The sequence below is a fragment of the Hyperolius riggenbachi genome, chromosome 8 (assembly GCF_040937935.1).
Source record: "Hyperolius riggenbachi isolate aHypRig1 chromosome 8, aHypRig1.pri, whole genome shotgun sequence".
NCBI lineage: Eukaryota > Metazoa > Chordata > Amphibia > Anura > Hyperoliidae > Hyperolius > Hyperolius riggenbachi.
In genome coordinates, this window is record NC_090653.1 from 28,979,615 (window position 1) to 28,995,120 (window position 15,506).

General features: G+C 42.6%; 2 protein-coding genes across 2 annotated transcripts; both read right to left on the reverse strand.

Moving 5' to 3' along the window:
- Positions 1-1,217: 1,217 nt before the first annotated feature.
- On the reverse strand, positions 1,218-2,189 carry LOC137527235 (olfactory receptor 6C74-like). Its single transcript, XM_068247740.1, has one exon. The coding sequence runs from the start codon at positions 2,187-2,189 to the stop codon at positions 1,218-1,220; it is 972 nt and encodes a 323-aa protein (XP_068103841.1).
- Positions 2,190-12,057: 9,868 nt separating this feature from the next.
- Positions 12,058-12,993, reverse strand: LOC137527236 (olfactory receptor 6C1-like). The gene has a single exon (XM_068247742.1). The coding sequence runs from the start codon at positions 12,991-12,993 to the stop codon at positions 12,058-12,060; it is 936 nt and encodes a 311-aa protein (XP_068103843.1).
- Between the last annotated feature and the right edge of the window lie 2,513 nt (positions 12,994-15,506).

The window sequence follows — 15,506 nt, forward strand, 5'->3', positions numbered from 1 at the left end:
TTATCAGGCTTAACAACCATGTCAGGGAATTGGCAAACTCAGGTCAATTTTTGCATACAGCTAGATTCCACCCATCATGTAGGTAGCTGATGGTAGTTCTGCCCTTGAACTTGTGTCTGTATAAGTCAAGACAAGACAAATAACATTTATATTGTGCTTTGGTCCTGGCAGACTCAAGAACCAGAGCTGCAGCCACTAGGGCGCGATCAGTAGGCAGTAGCAGTGTTAGGGAGTCTAGCCCAAGTACTCTTTGCAGAATAGGGGCTGGCTTACTGAACAGGAAGAGCCAAGATTCGCACACTGGTCTCCCGTGTCAGAGGCAGAGCCTGTAACCATTACTCTTTCCAGTTTATCTGGCTGAGGTTTTTAAAGGACACCCAAGGTGAAAATAGACTGATGAGATTAACAATTGTATCTATCCTCCCTCTCCTAAAAATGACTTTTTTTAGTTATTCCACAGGTTTAATTAATATTTAAATCCACTTTTTAAGTTTTTACTGTTTCATTGTTTCTGCTTAATGACATGTTCATTGACGTATGCCAGAGCTAACATCTATGAACTATTGACCCGTTCTATCTCTTTCCAGCTCTCAGAAGCTATTTTCTGCTAGAAAAGAGTTTTATAATTGTAATTCCTTATCAGTGAGGGTTATGCTGTAGTCCGACCAAGTCCTGACCCAGACAGAAACTGTCACTTACATGCCTGATGTTTAACTCTTTCAGGCAGAGAAAGAAAAAAAGGAACACAGCATAGTTATTAGTGCACTTGGCACTGTGCATACACATGTCTATCTCATCATGTCACATGTCACTTTGGGTATCCTTTAAAGCCTATGTGATGATGTTGCATCACCGTGGTATATGCCACACATATGGTGACATGTACAAGTTGTCTTTATATTGCATTAAATGCTGTTTTCCTCCATACTTTTGAGAGCTTGAGAAAGGCTATTAAGTTGCGCACACAAATCCAATTTTGATTGGCTAATTTTACCACCTACATGTAAAATAAGGGCCAGCATGGGAACAATACAGGGAGTCCCTGACATAGTTTCAGGTTGGTTGTTCACATCGACGGCCGTTCGTATGTCTTGGATTCCATATAGTTGGCATATAAGCTGTGATTTTTTTGACCCATTTTTGCAAGACTGTCACCTAAAATGATTGCAAAATATGGATTTAACTGTCATTTGGCAGCATTGTGTCAAACAAGTACATTATGTCCTTCCAACAACCCCAAAGATAACTTCTCTTCCAATAATGATGGTGAAAGACTTGAGTTTCCTCTGTACAGCTGACTTTACATCCTTATTTTTCAAACTGTAAATGAAGGGATTTAGCATGGGAACCAAAGCTGTGTTGAGCAGAGAAAATAATTTCTTTGACTTAAAAGTGTTGCTTGGTATCAAATATTGACAAACAATAGATGCGTAGAGAAGAGTGACAACAGCTAGGTGGGAGGAACATGTGTAGAAGGCTTTAGATCTTCCAGTAGAAGACTTAATTCTCATTATGGTGGTAATAATGAAGTAGTAGGAGATGAAGGTGAGGAGAAAAGGAGTGAAGGTTGAAAGTAAAGCTCCCTCTATCAAAATTAACAGCTCCAATGTAGATGTGTCGCTGCAGGAAAGATTCATCAGAAGTACCGTGTCACAGAAGACGTGTTTAATTATGTTGGATGTGTAGCAAGAGACCTGCCATAATATGGCCATCACGGGAAGTGTCTGTAGAAGACCAAATGACCAACAGAATATGGCTAAAGCAGCACAGACCCTACTCTTCATAAGATTAGAATAATGTAGTGATCTGCAGATTGCAACATAACGGTCATAACTCATGGCAGTAAGTAATAAGAACTCATTGCTGGAGAACCATGAAAATAGAAAGACTTGAGCCATACAGTCGGTATAGTAAACTACATTATCTCCTGTTACAAACATTACAAAGACCTTATGTAGTGTAACTGTGGTAGAACACAAGTTAAGAACAGACAGGTTACACAGGAAGAAATACATGGGAGTGTGAAGATGAGAGTCTAGCCAAACCAGTAGAAGAATGGTCGTGTTGCCACCAAGAGTGATGAGATAGGTGAGAAGAACCAGGAGGAAGAAGAGAACCTGCAGTTCTGGGATATCCAAAATCCCTTTTAGTATGAAATAAGTCACCATTGTAATATTGGCCATTGTCATGTTCTACTCTATAAAGCATGGCAGAGCTGAGTTGCCTTTGAATGTTTTTTTTTTTTAATATAGGACCTCTTATTCTGTAAGAGCTATGACGGAAGTCTTATTGATAAAATAAGAAATAACACATTTTTGATGGAACACACATCTGATTTGAGACAGCAAACTAGACATGTTTAATCGTTCAACCTTCTTTATCTAGCAAAATTCTGCTCATCTGTGTGTTAACTAAACAGAAACTCTTAATTTCCAATACACACAACCAGACACAAGAACTGCAATAAGCAGTATAATAATAACAACTCTCTATAAGTTCAAGAATAAGGAAATCCAAGGTATTTTCAAGCCATCCAGTAAGGCCTCGTTCACATCAGGGCCGTTTCTGTGCGCTTTCCACAGCGCACTGCCCTGTGCGTTCAGCAAGGTATTGATTTTTCCATGTAACTAAATGTAGCTGGTTCACATCTATGCGCTGCGCTGAGCAGCATTACAGAAACGTAGTGTTGCAGGCATTTCTGTGCGTTGAGCTGGAAAGCGCACAGCAATGCAAGTGAATGGGTCCGCTTTTTTAGCGCATAGAAGCGCGTACAAGCGCATAGAAGCGCATGCGTTTTTACCCCTAATTGGAGAAAAAAAATACATTTACATACAAAAACAAAGTTTTATTGACAACTGCTGCTGCTACAGTAAGCAAAACGTGCTTTAAAGAAGCGCAGCGCAACGCACAGAAACGCGGACTAAAGCGCGCACAAGCGCATTCGTTTTTTACCATGCGCTTTAACACGTTTTTCAGCGCAGCAGATGTGAACGAGGCCTAAAATAAAGATTCCAAACAACATCAATAACTTTGTTGGTGACAATATGTTTTCTAACAAGGTTCACTTTACACAAAAATGTGTCCCTGTGTGTAGAAAACAGAAAATGCCAGACCAGAAAGGGAATTTGACTGTAGCTTCCAACTAGGGTGGTTTAATATGAAGGTTTCAAAGAAAGGAACTATGGCACAAACAGGACTTTATCACTCAGGTTCAGGTAATGGTTTAAACATCATCTGACAATGTTTTAAGAGACTGTATGCTGCAATATGTGGAATATTTTGCTTAAAAAATGTAATGGTGTCTTTCTGAAGTCTCAGGTCCTCTCCGCAGAAGACTATTTTATATTACCTTGACAAGGCTAGCAAGTGTTTCCTATTATCTTATGACAATTTCTCAAAGGACCGACTTCCCCGAAGAGAGAACCTTCATTGTTTATCATTATTAACAATCTAAAATTGCTAAAATCTTAACAGTAATTATTTTTGTGTAAACTAGTGAGATCATTATTATATTATTGTTTTTTTTATATATTTATTTATAGTTTTGCCTCGTCATCCCTAGTCCTTTACACAGAGTAATGCACTCTATAGTGGGTATCAAATCTATGCATAATCCAAGCATATTGTAATGGAAACATCTGACCATAAAAGGCTATTTTGCTAGAACCAGTAAAATAATGGAACAATACCAAGGGACATGGCCCTGCCCTCATAAACGTAATCTAGAGCAGGGATTTTGAACTCCAGTCCTCTAGGGCTAAAGCCTTCACACATTTTTGGCACAGCTCAAATTGATTAATGGTACTGGATCAGGAAAGGCGTGGTTCATTAAGTACAACACATTTCACGGCCAATCCTAAACAGTGGCATGGATATGGCCCTGGAGGACTGGAGTTCGGCATCCCTGGTCTAGAGGAAAGAGGCATGGAAGCACTAGGCAAGCTGATATAAAAGCAATGTGTCAGCAACTTACCTCTGGGATCCCGCGATGCAGCCATCACAGCTGGGACTCGGGAAGCGCTTCCCTCTTCTGCCTCTGCTCGCTCTTCGCATGTGCATGATACTCCTGGTATCCATGGCAACCAGGACGCACACACGTCTTCCAGCGAGCAGAGAGGGTGGGCACATTCCGACAGGCGTTCATCCTATTCTCGCAGACGCCAGAAGATTTAGTGTCAGCTGACATGCAGGCAGGCTAAATACATTTGTGTCAGCTGATCTGCTTCAGTCAGCTGACATTCAGGCAATCTGTGGTGTCAGCTAATTCCTTGTCAGCTGACACTCAGGCGAATGCTGCTGTGATCTGATTGGTTGTTGGAGTGTGTGGCCAGCCACTGATTGTGAGTGCACGGTTTAAAAGTCTGTCTGTGCTCAGTATTCATTGCCAGTGATAGCTTTAGCTGTGTGCTTTGCTGGGTGCTATTATCACTAATATTGGATCTTGCTTGTGTACCGACCTTTGCCTGGATAATGACTACTCTTGATTGCTGCCTGAACTGACTCTTGCCTGGAATACAACTACTCTTGATTGCTGCCTGGACCGACCTTTAGATTGTACGACTCTGACGTTGCCTACTTCTGTGTACCTCGATATCTCTGATTACACGATTTGACCTCGCATTGTTACAGGACTTTGTTATCTGCCTTTTGTTTGGCTCCGGTGAGTTTTTGGTTCACTGTACGTCCAGCTCCTATACCTTGCACCTACAAGGCCTGAGTGTAACCGAAGTCGGACAGGTGTTGTGTCTCACCTCCCGTTCAAGCGGGGACGCACCACATAAGGTGAAGAAGGTGGTGTTAGATTGGGGTATAGGAGCAGAACTGTGAACTGATATCTTGCTAAGCCTTACACAATGTCTGATGAGGTATTGGGTCATTTGATAGCTGATATAGAAGAAGGCAGAGCTAACAAAGTATCTACTTGTCTGAAGAGGTACATTTTAAAGATATGCTCAAGGCTTTTCTAAGCAGGAAAAGCAGGTGTGGAAATGAGTTTTAAGGGAAGGGTAAAGTTTGTGAGAAGTATTGAAAGCAGGAATGGGAGGAGACAATAGGGGTGAAGGATCAAGGAATTTAAAGAAAACCTGAACTGAAAATTAAAAGTCAAAATAAACATACACAAGTCATACTTACCTCCTGTGTAGCCTGCTCCTCAATCTCTTTCTCCTATCCCATGTCCTAATTGTCCACTGTGATCAAGGGAATTCTCTGTCCTCCATTTTGAAAATGTACATTACCCCATAACAGCTACCTGGTCAGCACACTGTTAAACTGTAACATCATCCACTTGAGCCATAAGGAAACATTGACATTACCTGGCACATCACTTGTCCTCTCAGCTATAACTGACAGCAACTGATATATTTCAGTTTTGACAAAATATTGTCAGAACTGGAAAGGATCATTGTCAGAAGAAAATGGTGAGCTTCTGAGAGGAACTGATGGCAAGGTAACGATGTAATGCTCATTTGAAGTTACCTCATGTGTTTATTTAAAATAATTTTACTCAGTTCAGGTTCCCTTTAATGTGCAGAAACTACAGCTTGGACAGCATTTGGAATGTAGGAACCTACTAATACAGGACCTGCTAATGTGTAATACATCCTTGACATTGTTGGACAATATGACTGGTAGAATGAGAGAGCTAGAGACCCTGTTTTATTTAAATACTGAAGACACTTTTCAATATCTTTTCTGTGGTTTTATAGTGTAAACCACTTAACGACCAGGGGCGGCTGGTCGCTTGTGGTTTTGCATGGATTTCCATGCCAGTTCACGGAGGGTGTCTCCGTGAACAGTGTGCGAGCTACCTATCGCGGCTCGCAGGCTAATTGTAAACACGCATGGAACAAATCCCCGCTGTTTACATCAATACGGCGCTGCTGCGCAGCAGCGCCGTAAAGGAGATCGGCGATCCCCGGCCTCTGATTGGCCGGGGATCGCCGTCATTTGATAGGCTGAAGCCTATCCTAATGAGGAAAAACAAAAGATGTGCAATCTTGCGCTAACGCAGGTGAGAGGTCAAAGTGGACCGCAGACTGATCACACACTGGCAGCTCCTCAAACACTCGGCTGTGAGCGGACTACTGGAAAAGGAAGCAAAAGACAGGAGGAGCGCTCCGTAGTGTGATACCGTTTAATAAAATGAAAACTGCGCAATAAAAGATACGTGCGCAATAAAAGATACACTTACTAGATCTAGTAAGTGTATCTTTTATTGCGCAGTTTTCATTTTATTAAACGGTATCACACTACGGAGCGCTCCTCCTGTCTTTTGCTTCCTTTTCCTGAAGCCTATCCTATCCGGCGCAGGATGGATATCCGTCCTGCGCAGCCCATAGCCTGTGGGAGACGCAGGTATGGGCAGAGAGGGCGGAAATCGATGCGGAGGGGGGCTTTGAGGAGCCCCCCCCCCCCCCGAAAATCACAGGCAGCCGGCGGCGATCAGACCCCCCCAGCAGGACATCCCCCTAGTGGGGAAAAAAAGGGGGGGGGGGGGGAAATCTGATCGCCCTGCCTTTTACCCGATCGGTGCTGTGGGCTGGAGAGCCCGCGCAGCTACGATCTTTCAAAAATCCTGTGGTCCTTAAGTGGTACTGGATTCTAAGAAAGTAACTTTAACTAAGTAAGAACACCCATGATGTTTTTGGTTGGTTGCTAAATGTATATTTGTTGTGATATGGCTACCTTTATGGGTAACCCACAGGTTTAAAGAGAACCCGAGGTGGGTTTCTGCAATTAATATTAGGACGCAGAGGCACATTCTGCATAGTATCACCAGCCTCTGTGTCCTTATAATGTGCCCCCAGGTTCCCCCCGTGCTCTGCTGCCCCCCCTTATAAAAACCGCCAGGTGAGCAACACACAGATTGTCGCTAGTCGGCTGTTTACATTCAGGCTGCCACTCACCACCGCTCCCTTGCCTCCTGTATAGCACAGCTCCCCGCCTGTGTCCCTTCCCTCCCCGCCTCCGTAGGCTTCCTCCAATCGGCTTACAGGAGGTGGGGAGGGAAGGAATGCAGGCGGGGAGCCGCGCTATACAGGAGGCGAGGGAGCGGTGGTGAGTGGCAGCCTGAATGTAAACAGCCGACTAGCGACAATCTGTGTGTTGCTAGCCTGGCGGTTTTTATAAGGGGGGACAGCAGAGCACTGGTGGAGTCTGGGGGCACATTATAAGGACACAGAGGCTGGTGATTGGATGCAGAATGTGCCTCTGTGTCCTAGTCTTGATTTCAGAAACCCACCTCAGGTTCTCTTCAATGAGTGTAATTTCTCTTATTTATTTAGGTAAATGCATGTCATTTTCCACGATCCTCTGTGGAATATGTCATCTGGACTTTGGTTGGTTTAGCCCATACACTGTGCAGTTGTTCCTGTACACAATGTCAGGTACTTGGCTGTGTTGTGTGATGTATGCAGCTCCTTTTCTTCCACCCTGCCACGATTTGTTAAAGTGGATTTCCAACTTGGAAGTTAAAATCCAGCGGCCTTTCTGTAAAAGAAAGTTATAGTTACCTGTGCTGCCTTCTCCCTCAAAGCCATCCATAAGACTCCAAATCACCTGACTTCTGTAGCGTGGCCCCGCCTCCCATCCCTACCCGGAGAAAAACAGCAAGATGTTTACTCCAGTAAACTCCAGTAAACATCTTGGCGTTTTTCTTCGGGGTTGCGGAGCTGCGTGCCAGAAGTCAGGTGATTCAGGGTCTTCAGGACGGCTTCAAGAGAGAAGGCAGCACAAGTAACTATAGCTTTCTTTTCAGAAAGGCTGCTGGATTTTAACTTGCAGGCTGGAAATCCGCTTTAAACTGTTTCTGAGGCCTTTCTATGCTGCCTTAAAGTGGTATAAAACCCTGACATAATATTCAATAAAAACATGTTTTCCTACTTTTTATATGCCATACGGTTATCATATTTGCTTTTGTGCATAAGCATTATTATTCATTTAGAAATTACAAGTTCCCAAAGTACACTTTTATTGCTCTGTGAGCTGACTTTGCATTTTATTCATAACTGGTTTATTCATCTTTTAATTTAAACAAAAATACTTGCTGATTGTCTTTCTGTGTTCAGGAGCTTCTGCACAGTCAGAGAATGTGTCACATTCCTCACTTGATACAATTAAGTAAACACAAGATAACATTATCTACAGTTCAGATGTGTCCAGCTTTCCTGGCAAGGAACTTGTAAAGTCCTGTGTTTAACCCTTTGAATGCTCTTCTAGTAAAAAAAAAAATGGTGGTAGTATATAATATGCTGTAAATAATCTTTTACAGCAAAGATGAAATGCTCCTGTCTAGTGCAGAAGATCCCCACTATTATGAATCTGGTGCTTTGTACCCATTTGTGTGCTGCTATGATCAGTACTTTAAAAGTGTCTTCCCAGCCAATGGTAGGATTTCCCTATGTCAACCACCTCAGCTATCAGTTGAGGGTGCATCACATGCATGGTCTTGTCTTGCCATAGATCTTGCTCTACTTGGTTTCTCGGCATTCTCTCAGCAGCTCTTCTTTGGGTGTCATTGTATAGTTGTACTCTCGGATGCTCTTGAAGCACCCAGGATAGTTGCATTGATGTTCACCAGACTCCACCCACCAGGGTGATATGAGTCTTCTGGTATTAGACATGAGGCGGAACCCTCTGTACCATACACAAAAAGATCAGCTCACAAGTATTAAATGCCAATCCTTTATTTGTGAAAAATGGACATTTGGACAATCAACAATTCAGCAGTAACAGCTCACGTGTATCGGAGCAAAAACATTTCTCCTTAGCCATAGCTGGAGGGTAGTGTCCCATACTGATATACAGTATAATTCTGAATATTAGTACACTATAATAGTGAATACTATGAACAGATTGTGTAGGTAAGCTTTCATACTACATGGAAGTGGTTAAATTGGCCAACCATTGGTAGCTCAAAATTGGATGTAAATTGGCCAACCATTGGTAACTCAAAATTGGATGTGTGTACGAATCCTAAAACCTAGGACACACCTTGAATTTTGTTTGGCCAATAATTGGCCCATTTTATCATCTCCGCGTAGTAGGAGAACCAACAGATTTTGAATAACAGATTATGTGGGCAAGCTGTCATACTGCATGGAAGTGGAAAAATTGATCAATCATTGGTCACTCAAAAGGTTGCCATTTATGATACAATTCTTTGGACAATTGAGCAATCAGAAATGATCGTTCAGGCCCACTAACGGAAGGTGATCTGCTATCCAATTCAATCAGATTAATGGAATCGATTCAAAAACCAAAATAATGCGATCAATAATGAAGATCAAATCAAAGAACCAATTGTACAAAGAATCATATTCATTAATGGCCACATAATATTGGATCACCCCCTAACCCACACCTTCGATTTGCCAATAATTGGAGATTAATTGGAGATGGACAAGATTTTGAATACTATGAAGATATTATGTAGGTAAACTCTCAAAATACAGGGAGGTGGTAAAATTGGTCAGTGATTGGCCAATCATAGTTGAAAGTGTGTACCAGGCTTAAAGAGAACCTGTACTGAGTAAAATTATTTAAAATAAACACATCAGGTAACTTCAAATGAACATTACATAGTTACCTTGCCATCAGTTCCTCTCAGAAGCTCACCATTTTCTTCTTACAGTGATCCCTTCCAGTTCTGACAACATTTTGTCAGAACTGAAATGTATCAGTTGCTGTCAGTTATATATCAGTTGCTGTCAGTTACAGCTGAGAGGAGAACTGATGTGTCCATGTTTCCCTATGGCTCAAGTGGGCGATGTTACAGTTTAACCTCCCTAGCGTTCTGGACGAGCTAGGCTCGTCCAGAGACGCCGGAGGTCACCGCTCAGGCCCCGCTGGGCCGATTTGAATAATTTTTTTTTTAAAACACGCAGCAAGCACTTTGTGTCCGATCGCCGCCGCCCGCCGCAGATCCGCCGCTATCCGCCGCGATGCAGGGCCCCCCCAGGCGAGACCCCGTGCTCTGCCTGGCCAATCAGTGCCAGGCAGCGCTGAGGGGTGGATCGGGTCTCCCTGTGACGTCACGACGTGCGTCGTCATGGCGACGGGGGAAGCCCTCCTGGAAATCCCGTTCAGAACGGGATTTCCGGATGGGTGATTGCGCCGGCAGGGATCGGAGGGGTGGGAGGGAAACCGCAGGGAGGGGGGAATCATGTAGCTAGCGCTAGGCTAGCTACATGATATATTGAAAAAAAAAATTGCAAAAAACTTTCCCGCGGCCGCAGGGCCGCGGGAATCAGAACGCCGGGCAGGTTAACAGTGTGCTGACCAGGAAGCTGTTATGGGGTAATAGCCATTTTCAAAATGGAGGACGGAGAAATCCATTGATCACAGTGGACAAACAGGACGGAGGAGAGGAAAAATAGTTTGAGGAGTAGACTACACGGGAGGTAAGTATGACCTGTGGATGTTTATTTTGACTTTTAATTTTCAGTTCAGGTTTTCTTTAAGTGTTTTGTGTATAGCACAGCACCATGAAATAATCCTCTAACTACACTTGTCCATCTGAAATTATAATTTGACCTCCAGCTCAATATTTTTAAAAAGCTGCACTCCGGGGCTAGCTATGCTTGAATTGTGTTTATTAAATGTCTTGCCCAAATCTACATGTACCAAAGTCCACATTAGTAAGTAGGAATGTTATTGAGGTGCAATGGTGCAAATCCACAGCGCTAATAAAAGTAATTATATTCTTTATTCCATAAAATAGCATGACGTAGCTTCTCCACAAACCCCAATTGGGCACCTGCCCCTTTAAACCATACACAGAAACATTAGTACAATGCATAGGCACATAGTAATAGTACCACACACATGCATTACCCTCACCAGTACTCTCACTGTAATGGGTTGTCTGAAAAAATGGTTCAAATAGGTGTCCAGCAAAGGAGTTTTACTCCACCTAATTGACCGCCTCATCACATGCACGGAGCGGGTAATGTACCCAGGGCTGCCTGCAAAGCAGTGTAAATCATTATTTGTGAAGAAGATTCATTACAGTATAAGTGCACCACCTTTTACATTCATAGGTCTTATTCTGAACACAAGGACTTCACAAATTAGGCTGCAAGGCCTTTTATAACCTCTATATGGATATATTTTGTTTTTAGTGCTTGCAAGCATATTTCAACATTTTTTATTGTGAATTAGGTGGAGTAAAACTCTTTTGCTGGACCACTGTTTGAACCTTTTTTTTCAGACAACCCATTACAGTGAGAGCATTGGTGAGGTTAATGCATGTGTGTGGTACTATTACTATGTGCATATGCATTGTACTAATGTTTTTGTGTATGTTTAAAGGGGCAGGTGCCCAATTGGGTTTTGTGCAGAAGCTACTTCATGCTATTGTATGGAATAAAGAGTGTAATTACTTTTATTAGCGCTGTGGATTTTTTTAATATATATTTTGATTCTACTAAGCATTTAAGGGATACTGCTATCCATTCAGCTGCTGACAACCTCTTGGCACAGGTGCCTTATTCCCTTTTTTCAAGTAGAAGCTAAGTTGGCACTAATCCAAAACTTTGTAGTAAATGTCTTTAAAGGCCCAATCCAGCAAAAAAAAAAGTAAGCAGTTAAAATCTGACAGAACTGAGAGATTTTAGTCGAGTCAAATCTCCTCATGAGGGATTCTTGGGGTTTTCTTTGTTTTCAAAAGCATTTCCTGAACAGCAGTTGCTAAGTCTAACTACCAAAATAGTGTACAAGTGAGTAGGGAGGCTGGCTGGTATCTTACTATTTTGGCAGTTAAGCTGCCATTCAGGAAATGCTTTGGAAAACCAAGAAAACCCTGTGAATTCACCATGAGGAGATATACTAGTCCACATCCTGTTGGTTGTGTCAGATTTTAACTGCTTTCTTTTTTCGCTGAAATGGTCCTTTAAAGGCCCGTGACAAAGGAATATGAGGAAACAAAAATGTCTATAGACGTTCTATGGCAGGCGGAAGGCTTGTCAATGATATGGCTAAGAACCATAAATACTGTAATAATCTTTATTGTAGAGAAGTCTGTACTTTTATTTTGACCAAAAGGCAAGATACTCTTCAAAGGACTGACATACAATGTTTGAACTTTCGCCGCATGGCGGACTTCACATCTTTATTTTTCAAGCTGTAAATGAAAGGGTTTAGCATGGGGACCACAGCTGTGTTCATCAAGGACAAGAGTTTACTAGACTTGAAGGTGTCCGTTGGAGTCAAATATTGGCAAACGATGGACGTGTAGAGAAGCATAACAGCCGTTACATGGGAGGAACATGTGTAAAAGGCCTTAGATCTTCCTCTACTGGATTTAATTCTCATGATGGTGGCAATGATGAACATGTAGGAGATGAAGGTGAGGAGAAAAGGGGTGAACGTTACAACCAAACCACCATGCGTGAAGATCATCAGTTCCAAAACGGAGGTGTCACTGCAGGAGAGGTTCATCAAAGGGATGAGGTCACAGAAGAAGTGGTTAATGATGTTGGAGGTATAACAAGAGAACTGGGATATGATCATCGTTGCAGGAAGCATCTGTAGAAGACTACATACCCAACAAAATGTTGCCAAACCAGCACATACTTTACCATTCATTACAGTGGTATATTGTAATGGGTTACAGATAGCGACATAGCGATCATAGCCCATGACCGTAAGCAAGATGAAGTTGTTACAGGAAAACCATGAGAAAAAGTACACTTGTACCATGCAGTCAATAAAAGACACCTCGTTGTCGCCTGTTGCAAAGTTAACAAGGATCTTGTGTAGTGTAACTGTGGTAGAACATATGTCAAGAACAGATAAATTGCACAGGAAGAAGTACATGGGTTTATGGAGATGAGAGTCCAAGCAAACCAAGAAAAGAATGGTGCCATTTCCACCAAGAGTGATGAGATACATGTAAAGGACCAGAATGAAAGTCAGAAGCTGATACTCAGGGATGTCTGTAATACCTTTGAGTATGAAGGAAGTTACCTTTGTGTTGTTCATCTCATTCATAATTTACACTGTAAACTAAAACAGTTAACATGAGAAAGCATATATACTGAACAAAACAGGTCCTACAGGGCAGTGATGTCTGCTACAGTCAGGGCTGGTTTAAGCAACAATGGAGCCCCAGGGCAAAATAAACCTGGGGGGTCCCCCAACAGATACCCCGGAACAAAATTCAGCGTTAAGGGACCTTTTTTGCAGCTGGTATAGTCAGGGTGTGAAGCCCCAATCGGTCGGAGCGCCACATTCTGGCTGTCCCAGCCTGCATGGGGGACAAGGGGTTAAAAGGTTTCAGGAGGGGGGAGCCCACATAATTTAAAAAAAAAATTCCCACACTCTAAACATAAATTTTTTTTTGGGAAAATAGGAAAAAATACCAGGGATCTTCATACAGCCATATTGCGGCTGTATAGCGATCCCTGGCCAAAGTGCTGCGGCTGCGTATGGACCCCCTGGAAACCCTGTCAGGAAATGTATTGCTCTTTCTTTTGATACATGTAAAATTACACTACCGTTAGGTTTGCTACAAAAAGTGACATTTACCACATTTAAAAGTATACTTTTTTCCTTCAAATTTAGGGTTTCTAGCATTTAAGGTGGATTTGCTATTAACCGTTAAAGTCGGCAGGTTTTTAAATGTGTATTTTTTTTCCTTTGAAACTTTAAAATCGATTTTCTCAAAAACTATAAGGTCTTTTTGAAAAACAAATGTCTCTCTTGTAGCCACTGGGGGCCCCTACAGGCTCTGGGGCCCTGGGGCAATTGCCTCCTTTGCCTCTATGGTAGCGCCAGCCCTGGCTACAGTAGAGTCTTGTGTAGGCTTTGTGGCCAGTTTATTAACCACTTGAGTACCAGCAGTCTCTGGCCCCTTAAAGAGGAACTGTCACAAAAATCTTAACATTTAAAACACATACAAATAAGAGGTATGTTTTGTCCTGAGCAGGGGCGCCTCTGGCCATTTTGTCACTCCAGGCAAGGAAACCTGTGGTGCCCCCCCCCCCCCCCCTCTCCATGAAAATATTCGCAATGCGGCCGCCACTATACCACTGTGTCCAATTGTAAAAATGTACTGCTTGATTGTACTTTTGGTACATTTTTGCCATGGATTGATTGAAATTCTGATCGATGCGGTGGTTGATAATCGCCATATTCGATCATTTTGAAAGAATCTGTCTGTAAAAATGAATGCATGTATTGACAGCTATAGGCTAGGGTTACTAATAACAAGATTGGGTGATTCAATTGTAAGGGTAAGATTGGGGGGGCAAAGTAGAGTAACAAGGAACATTTATAATTACTTTTCTACTGGCGGACTCAGTGCTGACTCGCTCAGTAGGCAGTAGCAGTGTTAGGAAGTCTTGCCCAAGGTCTCCTACTGAATAGATGCTGGCTTACTGAGTAGAAAGGAGCAGAGATTTGAACCCTGGTTGCCTGTGCCAGAGGCGGAGCCCTTAACAATTACACTATCCAGAGAGAGGAGGAAAAGACAGCCAGCACTAGGGGAAGGGGGGGGGGGGGGGAGAACAAAGGTGAATGAGGGAGAGAGGAGAAGTGGAGAGGGACTGAGAATAGCCTGACATGGAGCAGAGAGCTTATCTGTATTGCAGCCACATAACACAGAGGCAACTTGCCTGTAATGTGACTCCTGTCCTGCCAATCTCTCACACAAGTCAGAAAGCAGCCCTCCTGGAGTCTAGGGACAGTCTAAATCTTTTCAACCTGTGTAATACCTTATCTAGCTGACCACATGCAGTCTTTACAATGATGAGAGAGCAGACAGAGTTTTTTTCTAAGGACACTGTAGGAGGCAAGCCTCTCTTCTGCATCATGCTGTGTACATTTACCAGCTTGCCATTAAATTGTACATTTATTTCCCTCAACCAGCCTAGTGCTTCACATTGCCTTATACACTGTACCAGCAGCCTGGGGGAAAATCTCCCTCCTTCCTCCTGGCTAGTCCGTTCTGGAATGCACACAAAGACACCATCCTCCCAGTGGCGTTGCTAAGGTTTGTGACACCTGGTGCAGTAACTCCCTTCCTAAATAAGACTGCATCACATGGTACCTGTGTGCTGGCATACAAATGGTTTCTGCTTCCTAAAAATGACCTTAGACTACATAAGAGATATTAGATAAACTATGGTCAATAAGTGACATGACTATGTACTCTGTAATGTGCTGCAAAATATGTCAGTGCTATATAAATACATAATAATAATGATAATATGGTTGAGTATTAGACTATGACTATGGCAGGATTATATTGTGAGCTCCTCTGAGGACAGTCAGTGACATGACTATGTACTATCTAAAGTGCTGCAGAAGATGTCAGTGCTATATAAATACATAATAATAATATGGTAAGACATTAGACTATGGCTATGGTAGGATTAGATTGTGAGCTCCTCTGAGGCCATTCAGTGATATGACTATGTACTATCTAAAGTGCTGCAGGTCATGAAGGAGGAAGGAGACCATATTTCCACTCCGAATATGGGCCCGATACAACAATAACAGTA

What these genes read in the sequence shown, in the direction of transcription:
- LOC137527235 (XM_068247740.1), bottom strand. Translation starts at nt 2,189, where the DNA reads ATGACAATGGCCAATATTACAATGGTGACTTATTTCATACTAAAAGGG.
- LOC137527236 (XM_068247742.1), bottom strand. Translation starts at nt 12,993, where the DNA reads ATGAATGAGATGAACAACACAAAGGTAACTTCCTTCATACTCAAAGGT.